We start from the raw sequence: 16396 nt of genomic DNA, 5'->3' as shown, positions 1-16396 counted from the left end.
CGTTAGTTCTCTGGCCACGTGTCTGATGGCTGAATCCTCAAATTCCTTTGTTTAATAGTGCATGCCACTGGGAATAATTCTGAGATTACTGCTTTTCAGGTGCTGAACCCCTAAAACCTGCTTTCAGGCTCTCGTCCCTCCTCCTACCTATGTAATTGGTGTAAATGGGAACCCCTATATGTTGACCCTGTACCATAAAAGTGTCCTGCAGCAGCTATGGGATACCAGGGAGGGAACATATTGCCACCAGGGAGGATTCACAGCTACAGCTGTAGGAGTGCCTTTCTGTGCTTTTAATGATCAAATCCCCTGTCACTATTGCTCTTCTGCTCTTCTTTCTCCATGTGCAGCTGAGCCAACTGTGGTGTCACAGATTTGGCTATTGATGTACTCTTCAGAGGAATCATCGCACTCTCCAGTATCTAAAATGGAAAATCAGTTAATGTGCTTGAACAAATTAGGGCACTCTTGCATTACTTGATATTTTTCTTCAACGGTGTGGTGATCGCCCATTCTCTGCCTACCTGCAAGCTCCTAACCTGCAGTGTGACTCTGGCCCTAAAATGTGCTGTACTCCTAATTGTAGCCCCCAAGCATACACCACAGTGATTCCAGCCACTGCATATCTTTATTCACTAAATGCTCCACTCCTCTTTCTTCCTTTTAAAGACTCCCTCTTATTTACTTAGTTTTTAGTCACCTGTCCTAATACCTTTTCTTTAGACTTCATTCATTTCTTTGTCTGCCATATATTAAATGTAACTTAGTTGTTTTTACCACTTGCCCGGGATTATTGGCTCAGTGTACATTTTCCTCAAATAAGAAGAATGAACAAGTAAGAACATTGTTGCTTTTATTTTCCTTCGTGGCTTGAACCCATTTCTGATTCACTTGTTTAGCCATCAAGCTCATCAGACAGTGAAGTTCCAGAAAATGAAGTGGTCCCAGGAAGTGGAGCAGAAGTGGAAAAAGAAGTCAGTGATGAGGAATCTGACAAAGGCAGCATTGAGCAGAGTGGGATCAAGAGGAAGCCCCTCCTTACAAAGGTCAACTCTTACAAACAAAGCTGTTGTTGATATTTGTGTGTATTTTTTTTAATCATCATAGAATCCCTACACTGTGGAAACAGGCCCTTTGGCCCAACAAGTCCACACTGACCCTTGGAGCATGTCACCCAGACCCATCCACCTAATCTACACATCCCTGAACACTATGGGCAATTTAGTATGACCAATCCACCTAGCCTGCACATCTTTGGACTGTGGGAGGAAACCGGAGGAAACCTACGCAGACACGGGGAGAATGTGCAAACTCCACACAGACAGTTGCCCGAGGGTGGAATCAAACCCAGGTCCCTGGCGCTGTGAGGCAGCAGTGCTAACCACTGAGCCACCGTGCCGCCCCTAATATCTAGCCTTGGTGAAAAGGAAGCTTGTTTTCTGCCCATTCTCCCCAACCTGAACATTAATCCTTCTCTGCTGAAAGAAAGCACCACCTTCCCCTGAGGTTTGGTTACATTTTTATTGTACAGTTCAGAATTCTCTCAGGTTGGCTCTGTGGTAGTATGCTCACCTGGGTATTGATCTTTAAAGGATCCAATATCAGCCTAAGCCTATGGTAATATTCTGGTGCAGTGCAAGCAAAGTATTGGCTTGTCAGAGGTGTTGTTACTAATCAAAGAGGGAAAGCCAAAATCTACCTGTCTGTTGAGATGGATGTAAAAGATTTTGCAATGCTCTTCAAAGAAATTCAAATGGTATTCTGTTCAACAACTCTAGCAACACTTTTTTTTAAACAAACAAATCGAATAACTCATCTATTTAACTGGCATTTGTGAACCTTGCTGAAAACTAGCTGACTTTAGCCTACCTTTCAGTGACTACATTCAAGGAGTGTTTTAATGTCAATTTAATCATTTGAAACATTAAGAATGTGAAAAGCATAATGTTTTATTATTCTTAGCTAGAGTGTGGGCGTCCTTGACAATGCTGACATTTTATTGTCCATCCCTAATGGAACTAATTGGCTTTTTAGGCCATTACAGAGGGTATTTAAGACTCAACCACTTTTCTGTGTGTCAGAAGTCATGTGTCAGCCAGTGCAGGTAAGGAAGGCAGACTTCCTTTACAAAATTGGATAATAACTGGTGATGGTACTCTGTCTTTAAATGTTACTAGGTTATTTAAATCCAAATTTTATTGAATTAACATTTTGCAACATACGATGGTGAGATTCAAACCCATGTCCTTGGAACATTAGGCTATGGCTCTGCATTATTAGTCTAATGACAATAATGCTATGCCATCTCCATCTCCTACTCACTTCTGTTCTGTGTCTGTGTTTCTTGCTACTTCCCTGCTTGACAAGAATTTGCACTGTATCTGGCTTCCAAAAACCTAGCTAAAACTGTTTCAGATCCAAATTGCAAGTGCGTTGTAACCTTACACCAACATCACATGGAACATATTTTTTAAGTAAACAAGACTAGACAGTTATCAACAATGAATGGAGACCATTCTTGCTCGGGCAAAAATGTTGCACGTAACATTTTAAGAAATCTTATAAATTACCAAACCCTTCTCAAGTAAATGCGTGGGCAAGACTGATGCCTCCCGGAATGGATTATTATCTGCAACAACCTTCTTCTGGACTCATTTAAAAGTTATTGACTGTAAAATTAATAGAATTCATACTCAGTAAATTAATGAACATAAAGCATAAATTTTAGATTTGAATATAGTATTAATATCCTAGTCCTGGATTCACAAATAATTTTTTTGTTCTCTATTTGTGATTTATTCAATGTGACTTTCTCAAATAAATATAGTTACCATTTTTGCAGTCTGCGTGTCAATCAAATATTTATTGAAAAAAACCCCTGTATTGAATATCTCGCATTGATGATACAGTTACCCTTGAAAACAGGTAGTAGACGCTTAACCTGATTTCCAGATCTCCATCAGTGTATTAATACAACTTGTGGGGCTTTCCAATGAATGTAGTTTCCTCATTTCCTTAGTATATCTTTGGCCAATTCATTCATTAGCATTTGTTTGCGAAGATTTGGAAGTTGCTCTTGGTTGAAAGTGGCTAGTTATTAGTAATAAATCAAGCTTACATGGAGTTCAAATCTGGTAGTTGTTGTCTAAAATATTAGAATAATGCTGCTGTTTTGTGATTTCTTTTGATCATTTGATAGAAGTTACTCGAGTACATCCAAAGCTGGGAATTCCTTAAGAATTGGGAATTTTATTAGTTGTAGGCAGCATAATAGTAATTTCAAGATTGTGTATTTATGGTTGAGGATTTAATGAAAGCGCGGCTGCAAATAAACGCTGATCAGTGAGGAAACAAACATTACATTTATGTTTTCCTAAATCTGTAGAAACCACCTCCAAAACGCACTCGTAAATCAAGTGAAGAGGAGGAAGAGGAAAGTGGCTCTAACTCACTGGAAGAGAATTCTGAAGCAAGTTCTTCAGAATCTGAGAAAAATAGTGACCAAGTGAGTAAAAACACTGTAAATGTTGATTCACTGTAGAGAAAAATAATATAATATAAAGGATTTTTTTTTTTTTTTTTGCTCTTTCCCACATGCATAGATTTTTGTAGAAAGGAAATTGACAAGTCTTCTCTTTCTACTCCCTTGCATTCCCAACATTTCAATCTTATTTAGAAACGGAAGGCTCTCCTGATGCCTCACTGAGTTAATTTAGTGAGTAATGAAGCTATCCAAGCCAGAAAGATCACTCATTTGTCCCAGTTTGTGATGAGTGACTGCTGCTATGATGGTACTTGTTGATTCTGAGTTAGTGAGAAAAATCTACATCCACAGCTACCAAAGACAATCCCGAGGGCAGTCAGCATTTGAGTCATTTAATTTTGTTTCTGATTTCAACTTTAGGAATTCACACTAGAAAAAAAAGTAATTTCCAGAACACCCCGACGAGGCCCTGCAGCTGGAAGGAAGAAAAAGGTAATTTGTGTTTTCAACTTCCTGACCTGAGTTGAACTGTGTAGTGTCAGGATAATTAAACACTGTTTGTAGCAGGATGGAAGTGACTGGGTCTTTAGTCAAAGGTGTGATTTTTCTAGTACAGGGCATCAATTCCAAGCCCCAAAATTCATTTAGAAATTCCACCAAAGTATTGTTTAGTTTATTTGCTATTTAGGTACCTACATATCTACCAGTTCACTCCAAGAGTTTTTGCTTTTATGGTGAAGTTTGAGAAACCAGCTTGGATTTTTCTTCTGAGAAAAGGTGGGTGTTCACCAGGGCTAGGATATTTTTGCAGAGGTAATCATTGTGATGGATAAGATTTGGATTTTGAAGTTTCCAACAAGGCACCAATATTGTGCATTAATTTTTGGTATGTATGTGCACAATTGATGTACAAAACGGCCTTTAATTTCCATTTCAGATATCCAGCAACTAACTTCATGAGAGGAAATGCTCAGTTTGCCTCACTAAAATGTTAATACCTGTCTATCACTTTTAGTATTTGTTTCACATTTGGGTGAGTTTTGTGCCTTCATGAATGTCAGTCAAATCCTTTCTCCATTTGTATTTAGATACATTGGAACAAATTTAGTCATTTGTTCCTTTAGTCCTGCTCTGCTGTTTTATTAGGTCATGGGCATTACGCACCTGGACTCTGAGTCTCCTCTTTGCTCAGCATCCTTCTCCAGCTAGTATCTATTTGTTGCTGCGTTCAAATCTCTAATTGTATTGGCACCTACTGGTCTTTGGAAGGGGTAGGACTGGGAAAATCATCACCCTTCGTGCGATAACATGCGTCCTGATTTCGCATCTGAAAGTCCCAAGTTCTACTTTTTATTTTATTGCCTTGATTTCCCCATGAGTAATTAGTTTTTTTGCTGTGTATTCTATTAAATCTTTTTACACATCTTTAACACCTCTGATTATACCTCAATGTCATATAAGGCATAGCCCATTCAGACTGACAGAGGATCATAAGTGAAGCCTCACAAAGATCATTGCTGCGACCACTGTTTCTCACAATAAATGCTCATGATTTAAACTTTGAATCAAAAGCCAAATTTCTAAACTTTCTAATGAATGAAATGAGAAGGATAGTCAACACTGAGGATGACTACACAAATTACCAGAAAATGTTAATTAAATTACAGTATCAGCAAAATAAAATTGGCAATTTACTATTAATATAGGTAAGAGTAAAACATTGACTTTTGGTTATAAAGATAAGGCAGTCGTGTAATACTTGGGGAACAAAACAAAATGAAATGGGGCTTTGAAAAGCATGGAGATCTGGGTATTCAAATACCCAAATCAATGATTGATACAATAGAAGTCATTAAGGTCATTACAAAATGAGCCTTGTATTTGGTTTGCTTTTGCTGAGGAATAGAACTAAAAAGTGGAGATGTTGTGTTAAGCTATATTAAATCTTGGTTTTACTACATGCACTCTAGAGAGTCTTTAGAATTATGAAAAGTTTTGATTAAAGCGGATATAAAGTGTGTTTATTTGTGAGGAAGACCTAAACTTGAGACAGTCAATATAAGATTAATCAGGAGAATTCAGGAAAGAGCTTCTTTATCTAGAATAGTGCAGCTAAAACATGCTGTGCAGCATTGGGTCCTCTTTGATTTTGATTTTAACTTCAATCCTGTGTCCTATTAGTTCTACATTATTGACTATCTGCACTGCTATCCTTATTCTCAATTCTGTTGCTCAGCTGTTTCAAAATCTTGTGCTTGCTTTCTAATCTGCAGAAATTCTTGCAAACTCTGTGCTCACAGCAACAATTTCAAAATTCTTATCCATATCTAGAAATCCTTCCATAAACCTGCTCCATTATCTCTCTGCGTTCACCCCAGATGCTTTGCCCAAACATATTCCCTTTTGTTTTTTTGTGGCTGCCAATTCATCTCCTTTCAGTCTCTCCCCTGCTTCACTATTGGTAACAGAGTGTTCACAGAGCCTGGACACAAACCTTTGTAATTTGCTTTCTAAACCATTTAGCATTACTTCATTCCATGCCTTTAAGAATCTCCTCAAAATCTGTATTTCAATTTGTTTGTCTCAATGTGAAGTGATTTGGGATGTTATTACTTAAAAGCACTCTAAGGAAATGTCAAGTACTGTTGGGTGATTTATAAGCAGTCATTTAGTTTTTTTTGAATGGCTTGTCAATCAGCCATACTTTGTACAGTTTAACTTTTTCTCCCCTAGATTAATATCCCAGATATTATTCTCTGCATAAACCTTTTCTTTTCTAGAAGTATGATTCTGAAGAGGAAGAGGAAGATGAAAAGCAGGTTGGTAGTGATGAGGAGGAGAGATCGGTACAAGCTAAGGAAGATGATGACGATGAAGATTATAAGAGAGAATCTGACTCTGATGACTCTGTAAAGAAACCTGTCAGAGGCAGGAAGCCAGGTATCACAACAAGGGTTGATAATTTATGCATTTAGTATTTACTTTCATGGCCACTGATAATGTTCAGTATTGGCTAGCTAACCTGTTTATTGTCAGGTTATTTGAATATTTTTACTTTTTAAAAAAAAATGAAATTGTGTCTGTCACGAAATAATAACATTTGTAACCTTTTCTATGATGCATTAACAAATTATTGCAGCTTGTTATTTTCGCCTGAATAGTGTCTGTATTCTTTTAAACAGTCGATAATAAAGTTGGTTTATTAAGTTAAAAATATTGGGCTTAGTACACCCGACCACTAAATAGTATAGAAACAACAATTTAGTACAGCAACCAGTAAATTGGGGTCGCATGGTGACAGTGTTTAACGCTGCTACCTTGCAGAACCAGGGACTTGGGTTCAGTTCCAGCCTTGGTGACTGTATGGAGTTTGTACATTCACCCTGTATCTCTGAGTTTACTCTGGGTGCTCCAGTTTCCTCCCACAATCCAAAGATGTGCAGGTTTAGTAGATTGGCTATGCTAAAATAAAATGTATCACAGTGCCCAGGGATGTGGAGGTTAGGTGGATTTGCCATGGTTAAAAACCCCATGCGGGGTTATGGGGATGGGATGCTCTTCGCGGGGTGGCGGGGTGGCTGAATGACCTCTTTCTGCACTGTAGGTAATTTGTGAAAAATGCCTATTCTGTAGTGAATTTCAGATTAACCATAAGGTCACTTTCAAGATAACCTTCTCCATCTTTCTCTCTATTTAGCAGCTCAAAAAAAGACCCCAAAACCCCGAGGAAGGAAGCCAAAGATTGAGAGGTTACCTTCAGTCTCCAGCAGCCTCAGGTGAGTAACATAGCCATGAGTGTTTCGCTTTGCAAATAAATCATTCTAAATTTCCAAAGTTGCTCAAATTGAATGATGTACCTTTTAGAATCTGAGCTACACTTTGGAAATTGTAAAGGGAGCCTAAATAATTTGGTTGATATTATAGTGTAAACTACTTTGATACGAGTGGAATGATTAAAAAAAGGATGAGCATCATCTATTGAAGAGCACTACTCGTTGGTCTTTAAATTAAGGTCCTTAGCTCTCTCCTTTCCACCTTCATATAATTTACGTACTTTCCACAGTTCCACTATGTTGTAGGGATGAATTCGTCCAATCAGTTCCTCTAAGCATCTCTTGAATTTCTTTACTATGATTCCGGAGTTAAAAGTTCAGTCATGATCTTGATTTTATCTTGTCATCTCATCAGTGCTACACTTAGGTTCTGGCCTTCTAAATGGGTTTCCAGGTCTTTTTAAAAAAAAAACCCTCCTGTTCTGTCAAAATAAGTCTTGACCTTTCGTTCAGAAGTAATTAACAGCACTTCAATTCACCACCACAGCCCCTATCCCTTAACAGCATGCCATCACATTACCAACAAAGCATTGTTATTTGCCGAAAGTAGTTGATTAAAAATAATTTCTACTAAGAAAATCTAAAAGAGTTGTTTGCATACAGCACTTCTGCAAAGTAATTGTAATAACTGTTGCATTTACTTTCTTGAATTGTACACAATTTGTAGTGATGACTCTTATGATTAGAAATAAGTAATTTTGAATATAAAATCTTATAACATGTTTTAAAGCAAATTCAATTATATTTTCCTAACTTCCATTCCCACTGAGATCACTTCAGTTTTGAAGGGGGGGATTAAACCTGAGGCATTTTAGTCTTTATGGGTCAGTACTACACAGGGTAAGGCCTTTTATCCGCAGAGCTATTTTGAATAGAGCCCTGATATAGAGCATAAATTCTTCAAGCTGGAGTGGTAATCCTAAGAATTGGCAAAACTCCCACTTGTAATTGCAACCAGTAATTATCCAAGTACATCAGAGACGCTTGAGCCCATTGTGCCTGTGCTCGCTGTTTAGAAATGCCTAACAAAAATACACATACCTTACATTTAGTGTTCGATCTTAGCAGTGACAGTGACAGCGACGCTGAAGGCAAGATCAGCGATTGGAAAAAACGAGACGAGGAGCGAAAAAGAGAGCTAGAAGAAAGGAGGAAGAAACAGCAAGAGGAAGAGCTGAGAAGGTTGAGAGAAAAAGAAAGGGAGGAAGAAGAGGAAGAAAAGAGGAAACGGAAAGAAGAGAAAGAAAAAGAGGAGGAACAGGACAAAATACTTGAAGACGTTGATGAAATAAAGAAGAAAGAATCATCAAAGAAGACAAAAAAAAATCGAACTAAATTGAAATATGCCTCTGATTCCGACTCGGAGGTGGAGAAGGAGGTAACTATCTTCTCATTTTTATTTATCATTTATTGGATTTAAAATGTTGTAGTTTTATTCTGATTTCATGCAAATATTGCTAAAGGTGCAGACTGATTCATTTGTAGAGTTTAAAGGAAATTATTCTGACACCTGATACCTTTCAACATAATGTGGATTTTGATTCATATGTTGAGAATAACAATGTTGGCAAGCTGTTTGACTGTGGGTTGGAATACTGATGGAAACTATACTGTAGATTGTGTATAAAAATAGATAGTAATTATCCCATTAGAAGTATGGACCCAGAGTAGGATATAAAGTACCTCTAACCTCTTTAGTCATTTGACAAAACCATGGTTGATCTGTGATAACACAGTGTGGAGCTGGAGGAACCCAGCAAGCCAGGCAGCATCGGAGCAGCAGGAAGCTGACGTTTCGGGTCGGGACCCTTTTCCCTCAGAGCCACGGACCGGGTTCGATTCTAGCCTTAGGTTACAGTCTATGTGGAGTTTGCACGTTCTCCCCATGTCTGCGTGGGTTTCCACTGGGTGCTCTGATTTCCTTCCACAGTCTAAAGATGTGCAAGTTAGGTGGATTGGCCCTATTGAAAATTGTCCTATACTGTCCAGGGATGTGCAGGTTAGGTAGGTTAGCCATGGTAAAAACCCCATGTGGGATTACGGGGATGGGGTGGGTCTAGGTGGGACGCTCTTCAGGAGGTTGTTACAGACGTGATGAGCCAAAAGGCCTTTGTCTGCCCTATAGGGATTCAGTGATTCTAATCTTTAATACCTCAAGTTAATAAAATTTATAAATTAAGAGTTTTACATTTAACAGTTGATCTGTTGCCAATTGCTATTTACAACAGAACATTCCAAAGGTACTTCACTCTTGAATGTAGAAATGTTTTTGAGTTTCATTCCTGAAGGCCTTGTTCGTAATTTTTAGACCATGTTCCCTTGTGCTAGACCCCATAATGAACAGAAATAGCTTCTGTCTTCACTATTTGTTTGTTTGTTTCCTGTAATGTCTTGAAATTTTAATGAAGTTACCCGTTAAACATTTAGATTCCAGGGAATATAGTATATTCCCTGTGTTTTGTAGTCTTTCTCCTAGTAATTTAACCTTTGACATACAGTTATCTTTCTGATAAACTGGTGCTCTGGTTTCCTTCCACAGTCCAAAGATGTGCTGGTTAGGTAGGTTGGCTATGCTAAAAATGGCCCTGGAGTGTCCAGGGATGTGCAGGTTGGGTAAAAACCCCATGCCGGGTTACGGCGATAGAGGGGGATGCTCTTCGGAGAGTTGGTGCAGACTCAATGGTCAAATGGCCTCTTTCTGTACTGTAGGGATTCTATGATTTGCGTGAAATATGTTTGATGTACTCACTCCGAGGTAGTTTTTTTTTCTCCTTTAATGAATGATGTCCAGCTGGGCTCACAGGACTCGTGCTGTGAAATCTAAAGGGCTATATATAACGAAAGTATGTCTCCCTGTATTCTAGTCGGTGAAGATAAAGTGCAGAATTCCATTGGCCTTTTCTATTTTTTTTCTGTAGCTTTTCGTGATGTTTCAATCTGTGCACCTAGAGCCTAACTGTTTTTAGATCCAACCCTTTATAGATTTTCATCATTTGGAAACTACCCTTCTCTATTCTAAGTCCAAAGTGGATGGCCCCACAATTGCCTACGTTGAAATCCATCATCAGTACTCCCTTTGTCTCCTGCCACTCAAGCCCATTACCTAGTTTGGTGTCTTCAATTTCAGAAGATTCAACTTTAGCTAACATTTTGTTTCAAGGCGCATTTATCAAATACCTTCATAGACAATTGGGTACAAAATTGATTGATTATTCATGAACTATTGTTACCCTGTAAAGGATGTTTCAGACCAAATGTACAGAGATGCATTAACTAATAATCTGCGATAACTGTTTACCAAAATTTTATCATTGAGAAGTATAATAGGTGCTCCCACATTTGAGGGAAAAGAAAATCTACTTTCAATGAAAAGCTTGATAATTGCATGAGTGAGAAAATAACAGATATTGTTATTGTTATTTAAACAGTCTTCAGGATTGGGTTGCCCATTGAAAAGAACCAGTCCAGCTCTAACTGAGAGGACGCTTTTACTCTAGCAGTTTGAGACTAGTATGTTCTCATTTTTATTTCCATCGTAGTCTGTTTGCAATTGGCTGAAACTTGGGTCCAGATGTTATAGCCTCCAAATAAATTGAATAGTAGGATTTGCCTGGGAAATTGAAATTTCTGATGGACAGTTACCTGTCACCTGGAACTCTCCCAAAAAAAAAAGTCCCCAGCTTCAGCCAAAGAGTTTGGAAGGTTTTGGGCTCATTCATCTCAATAGTTAGCCAGGCAAGTTTAGAGGAATTTAAAACCTTCTCTAAATAATGACTAACTGTTAAAAATAACTCCCCAGTCTGACCTGACTGCTGCCCTTCCGAAACCCGACCCTACAGACCTTGCTCTCTCCCTCCAGACGTGACCTCTTCCACCGTCTTCCCCAATCCAATCTGACTAGACCCAAACCAACTACGCTCGCAACACCCTGCCACCCTACTCCTCTTGCACCTTTACCCACTTATCTGACCCTTAATCATTCACCAACACACTGAAAGCTGTTGAGTGCCCCAACAGCTATTCAGAAAATGAATGAACTGATTAGGATGTAGCAGTTTGTGCTCTTAACAAAAAAAGGGCATGGCTTGGCTTCCCTAGGGGATTCGATTCCTCTGAGGGTTGTGACGTCAGACTTGGGCTCAAAAATTCAAGAGACAGACATACGATTAAAAAAGTGGGTATGTGTGCAGAAACAATGATTACTGCTCTCAGAAAATGCTTAAATGCTGCAGCTCATGTGCAGGCTCTATGTATGTGTGCTTGCAAATGTATGCAGTTAATTGTGAATATTTAGATGGTATACAAGACTGTCTGCATTCAAAGCATTTTAATTGCATGCAAGTTGACCCACAAAAGGAAACACCCTTTATGTCCACCTTGGCAATATTATTCAGAACCTTGTGCGCTTCAATCAAGCCGTCCATCACACTAATAAATTCTAGTGGACACAAACCCAGCCTATCCAACCTATCCTTATCCTCATCAAACAACCTATTCATTTCAGATATCAGTCTAATGAACCTACTCTGAATTATCTCCAATGCATTTACATCATCCTTTTTTTAAGTAAGGAAACCAAAACTGCACACAGTATTCAAGATGTGCTCCCACCAATGCTTTGTATAACTGAAGCACGACACCCTTACTTTTACGTTCAATTACTCTATAGTCTATGTTGTCCTTGATTATTAGGGTCATAGAGCTGTACAGCACAGAACCAGACCCTTAAGTCCAACTCATCCGTGCCAATGAGATATCCTAAATAAATCTAGTCCCGTTTACCAGCATTTGACCCATCTCTCTATATACTTCCTATGCACATACCCATCCATATGCCTTTTTAATGTTGTAATTGTACTAACTTCGATCATTACTCTGGCAGGTCATTCCATACGTGGACCACCCTTTGTGGGGAAAAAGTTGCCCCTTCAGTCCCTTTATAAATCCTTCCCCTCTCACTTTAAACCTATGCCCCCTAGTTTTTGATTCCCCCACCCCAGGAAAAAGACCTTGTCTATTTACTCTATCCATGCCTTCATGATTTTATGAACCTCTAGAAGGTTTCTCCCCTTGGTCTCTGACACTCCAGGGAAAATAACCCCAGTCTATTCAGCCTCTCCGAATACCTCAAACCCTCCAACCCTGGCAACATGCTTACACATCTTTTCTGAACACTTTCAAGTTTCACAACATCCTCCCTATAGCAGGGAGACCAGAACTGCAAGCAGTATTCTCATACTGGCCGAACCAATGTCCTGTACAGCCGCAACATGACCTCCCAACTCCTATACTCAATGCACTGACCAATAAAGGCAAGCATACCAAATGCTGCCTTCACTATACTGTCTACCTGTGACTCCACTTTTAAGGAACTATGAACCCGCACTCCAAGGTCTCGTTGTTCAGCAGTACTGCACAGGGCTTTACCGCTAAGTGTATGAGTCCTGCTCTGATTTGTCTTTGAATCAAGGGTGAAGGGAAATGTCAAGACAGTGGATGTGAGGAATGTCGGATCAGCCATGATCCTATTGAATGGCAGAGCAGGCGTAAGCAGCCGAACAGCCTGCTTCTGTTCCTATTTCTTATGGTCTTAGAATAACATTGCGTTAGGCTTCTTGATTAAGTGGTGAAGCCACATACTAACGTTTTGTGCCTCCTGCAGTAGAATATCTAGATCCTTAGAAAGTGCAGAGCAATTTACAAGAATGGTTCCAGGATTGAGAAACATCAGTTCTGAGGATAAATTGAAGAAGTTAGGACTGTTCTCCTCAGAAGGTTGAGAGGACATTTGATAGAGGCTTTCAAAATTAAGTGAGCCGGATAAAGTGGGTAGGGAGAAGCTGTTCCTGCTTCTAGAAGGAACAAGAGCGAGAGGGCTTCGATTAAAACGTGATGTGCAAAAGAAGCAAGGGTGATGTCCGAAAAATTTCTTTCACATGGCAAATAGTTAAGGTATGGATTGCACTTCTTGGAGACAGGTTCAACTGAAGCATTCAAGAAGGCATTGAATCATGTGCCAGAGTATGGGGAGAAAGGAGATTGACACCAAGTAGTGAAGCTCATTTAAAGAGCTGGTTTAGACACCAGGGCAGAATAGCTGCCTTCTCCATATAATGATTCTGTGATCTATTTGCTCCTTTTGGAATTATACTGTAGTTCTCTGTTTAAGTAATACTCTGTTTCTCATTCTTCCTGCCAAAGTGAACAACTTCAGAATTTTCCACATTATGCTGGTGGCACGGTGGCTCAGTGGCTCAGTGGTTAGCACTGCTGCCTCACAGCACCAGGAACCCGGGTTTGATTCCACCCTTAGACGACTGTCTCTGTGGAGTTTGTACGTTCTCCCCGTGTCTGTGTGGGTTTCCTCTGTGCTCCGGTTTCCTCCCACAGTCCAAAGATGTGCAGGCTAGGTGGATTGGCCATGCGAAATTGCCCAGTGTTGAGGCATGTGTAGGCTAGGTGGGTTATAGGGGATGGGTCTGGGTGGGATGCTCTGAGGGTCAGTGTAGACTTGTTGGGCTGTAGGGCCTGTTTCCACATGTAGGGAATCTATGATCTATGGTACTCCATCTGCTTCTCCTTCAACGTACTTACCTCGCTATCTTGATGACATCTGCAGATTTAGCTTCACGCCCCTCTAAATCATTGATGTGATTTATAAAAAGCTGAGTTCCCAGCTCGGATGCCTGCGGGATCCACTCAACACTTCCTGTCAAGCAGAACTTAAGCATACTCTAGCTAATCTTTTATCCATGATAATATGTTATCTCCTGTGCATGAACTTTTATTTTCCTCAATCTCTGAGGCACCTCATAATATGTGTTCTGGAAATCCAAGTATAGTGCATCTCCAGGCTTCACTTTATCCACAGTGCATGTTACTGCTTCAAAAAAACTCCAATAAATTGGTTAAAAATGGAACAGCTGGTGCAGGTTGTAGCCGGTGCTAACTATCGGTTAGCAAATGGAATTTTGACCTTTTATTGAACAGATGAATAGAGTATGAAAGTAGGGGTGTACCTGCAACTGTACCAGGCATTAATGAAACCGCACCTGGATATTGCATGTAATTTTGGTCCTGTTACTTAAGGAAGGATGTGGTTCATTGGAGGCAGTTCAGAGGAGGTTCACTAAATTGATTTCAGAGATGAGAGGTTTGTCTCGTGAAGAGAGCTTGAGCAGCTTAGGCTATACTGTCTGGAGTTTAAAAGAATGAAAGGAGATCTAATTCAAGTATATAAGAGACTAAAGGGGGTTGACAAAGTAGACATAGGATGTTTCCTCATTGACAATGAGAGGCCTTCGTTTTAGGATTAGGGGTAACAGATTTAAATCTGAGACGAGGAGAAATTACTTCTCTCAAAGGGTTGCAAATCTGTGGAATTCGCTACCCCAGCATGTAATGGATGCTGGGACATTGAGTAAATTTAAGGAGGAGGTAGACAGATTTCTAATTAATAACAGGTTGAAGGATTACAGAGAACAGGCAGGAAAGTGGAGTTTTATAAACTTCAAAAAGGTCATCTCCTCAGCCTCTGCCTCCGCAGGGGAAAAAAACGTCCCAGCCTCTCCTTATAACTCTCACTTTCCAGTCCCATCAAAATTCTTGTAAATTTTTTCTGCACCCTTTCTAGTTTAACAACATCCTTCCTATAGCAGGGCGACCAGAACTGCACGCAGTGTTCTTGAAGGTCTCACCAATGTCTTGTACAGCCCTAACATGATGTCCCAATTCCTATACTCCATGCTGCCCTCGAGATTGTAATTTCACTAAGATCATCCATCATTTCCATCTGCTGATTCTCTTCTTTAACGGGAACATATATTGTATCCTCTATTGTGAAAACAGAAGGAAAATATTTCATTATATTGAGTTCTGAGGAAGGGTCACCGGACCCGAAACATTAACTGCTTTTTTCCTTCACAGATGCTGCCAGACTTGCTGGGCTTTTCCAGCAACTTTGTTTTATTTTGTTATTATCTACTGTTAACTCTGCAGTCTCACTGTCTGGAGAACCAACACTCAGTTTACTTATTTTTAAAATACCTGTAGAAACTCTTACTATCTGTTCTTGCATTCCAAATTAGCTTTCCCTCCCACATTAATGAAATTCTCTCTCTGTCAGCCTATGTTAGGGTCCCTTCCACTCCTGCTTTTCTTGGTGATATTGAGTGTCTGTCTTGGGTTCTTTTCTTGTCCGCTCATGCAGGTGACACTGTCTTGGGGGCGTCTCCTCCCCTTGCCCATTCCTCTAGATGAAAAGTTAAAATATTTGGAGATTAGGAAAAACAGGATATTTTCTAGAAAATGGACACGGTTTTGTAATCTTCATGCTGCATAACTTGTATTTAAAAACTTTGCAAACAGTTTTTACTAAAATAGCTAAACAAAAGTGAACAAATATCATTTTATTATTTACAGGTGAAAAAAAAGCCTAAGAAACCACATCCTGAGCCCACAAATAAACAGAATCAACTGAAGAAAGAGAAGGAACCAAAAGAAAGAAAACGTAAGCTGGAAGACCGACACAAAGCAAAGTGAGTTGTGTTTTGTGCTGCCGTTATCGCAACAAGTTAGCCATCAGCGCCCTTTTCTTTATCTAGTGGTTTATCAAAAGTGATCAAAAGTCTGTTTCACGTCCAGTTTTTCGGTAAAATGTCACCTTACTCTTAGATGTTCCAGGTCATCTATGATTCATCTGAAACAAGGATAATTTCCGGGGCTCAGGATGGCAAAATCAGCCAGATATCCCCCAACACGTTCAGTGCAGCACTCACTAAAAAGATGAATAATATTCAAGTTGGCTGCGATGGTATTGCCTAAAAGTCAGCTCATCTCACATGAAAAATAGCTACTTGAGGCTATTGGTGTTATTGAACCACACCTTTAAGAAATTGCTGAAGCTTTTAATCAAGACCCTGTCCTTGTTTAGATTTAAAAATATGGCACAACCATACCGTAAATGAATTGCAAGGGAATATGCCTGGACAATATTTATTCCTCAATCTGGTTATTGTCACATTTCTGTAGCATCTTGCTTTGTGCGTACTGCCTGCCACATTTCCTGTAATTACAGTTC

General features: G+C 39.5%; 1 protein-coding gene across 2 annotated transcripts in view; it reads left to right on the top strand.

The window, feature by feature from the left end:
- Positions 1 to 16396, top strand: part of hdgfl2 (HDGF like 2) — a 53083-nt gene that overhangs the window by 23351 nt on the left and 13336 nt on the right. Inside the window, exons 4-10 of one of the 2 annotated variants that reach the window (XM_048614159.1) lie at positions 900 to 1046; positions 3386 to 3505; positions 3905 to 3976; positions 6265 to 6424; positions 7182 to 7260; positions 8386 to 8695; positions 15739 to 15854. In XM_048614159.1, the coding sequence (XP_048470116.1) occupies positions 900 to 1046; positions 3386 to 3505; positions 3905 to 3976; positions 6265 to 6424; positions 7182 to 7260; positions 8386 to 8695; positions 15739 to 15854 (1004 nt within the window). Of the gene's footprint in view, positions 1 to 899; positions 1047 to 3385; positions 3506 to 3904; positions 3977 to 6264; positions 6425 to 7181; positions 7261 to 8382; positions 8696 to 15738; positions 15855 to 16396 lie in introns of both variants that reach the window. The other variant, XM_048614158.1, reaches the window with a different exon arrangement.

This window comes from Rhincodon typus, chromosome 29 (genome assembly GCF_021869965.1).
Source record: "Rhincodon typus isolate 14 chromosome 29, sRhiTyp1.1, whole genome shotgun sequence".
NCBI classification, from domain to species: Eukaryota; Metazoa; Chordata; class Chondrichthyes; order Orectolobiformes; family Rhincodontidae; genus Rhincodon; species Rhincodon typus.
Note: the sequence above shows the minus strand (reverse complement) of the source record. Positions and strands in the feature narration are given on the sequence as shown.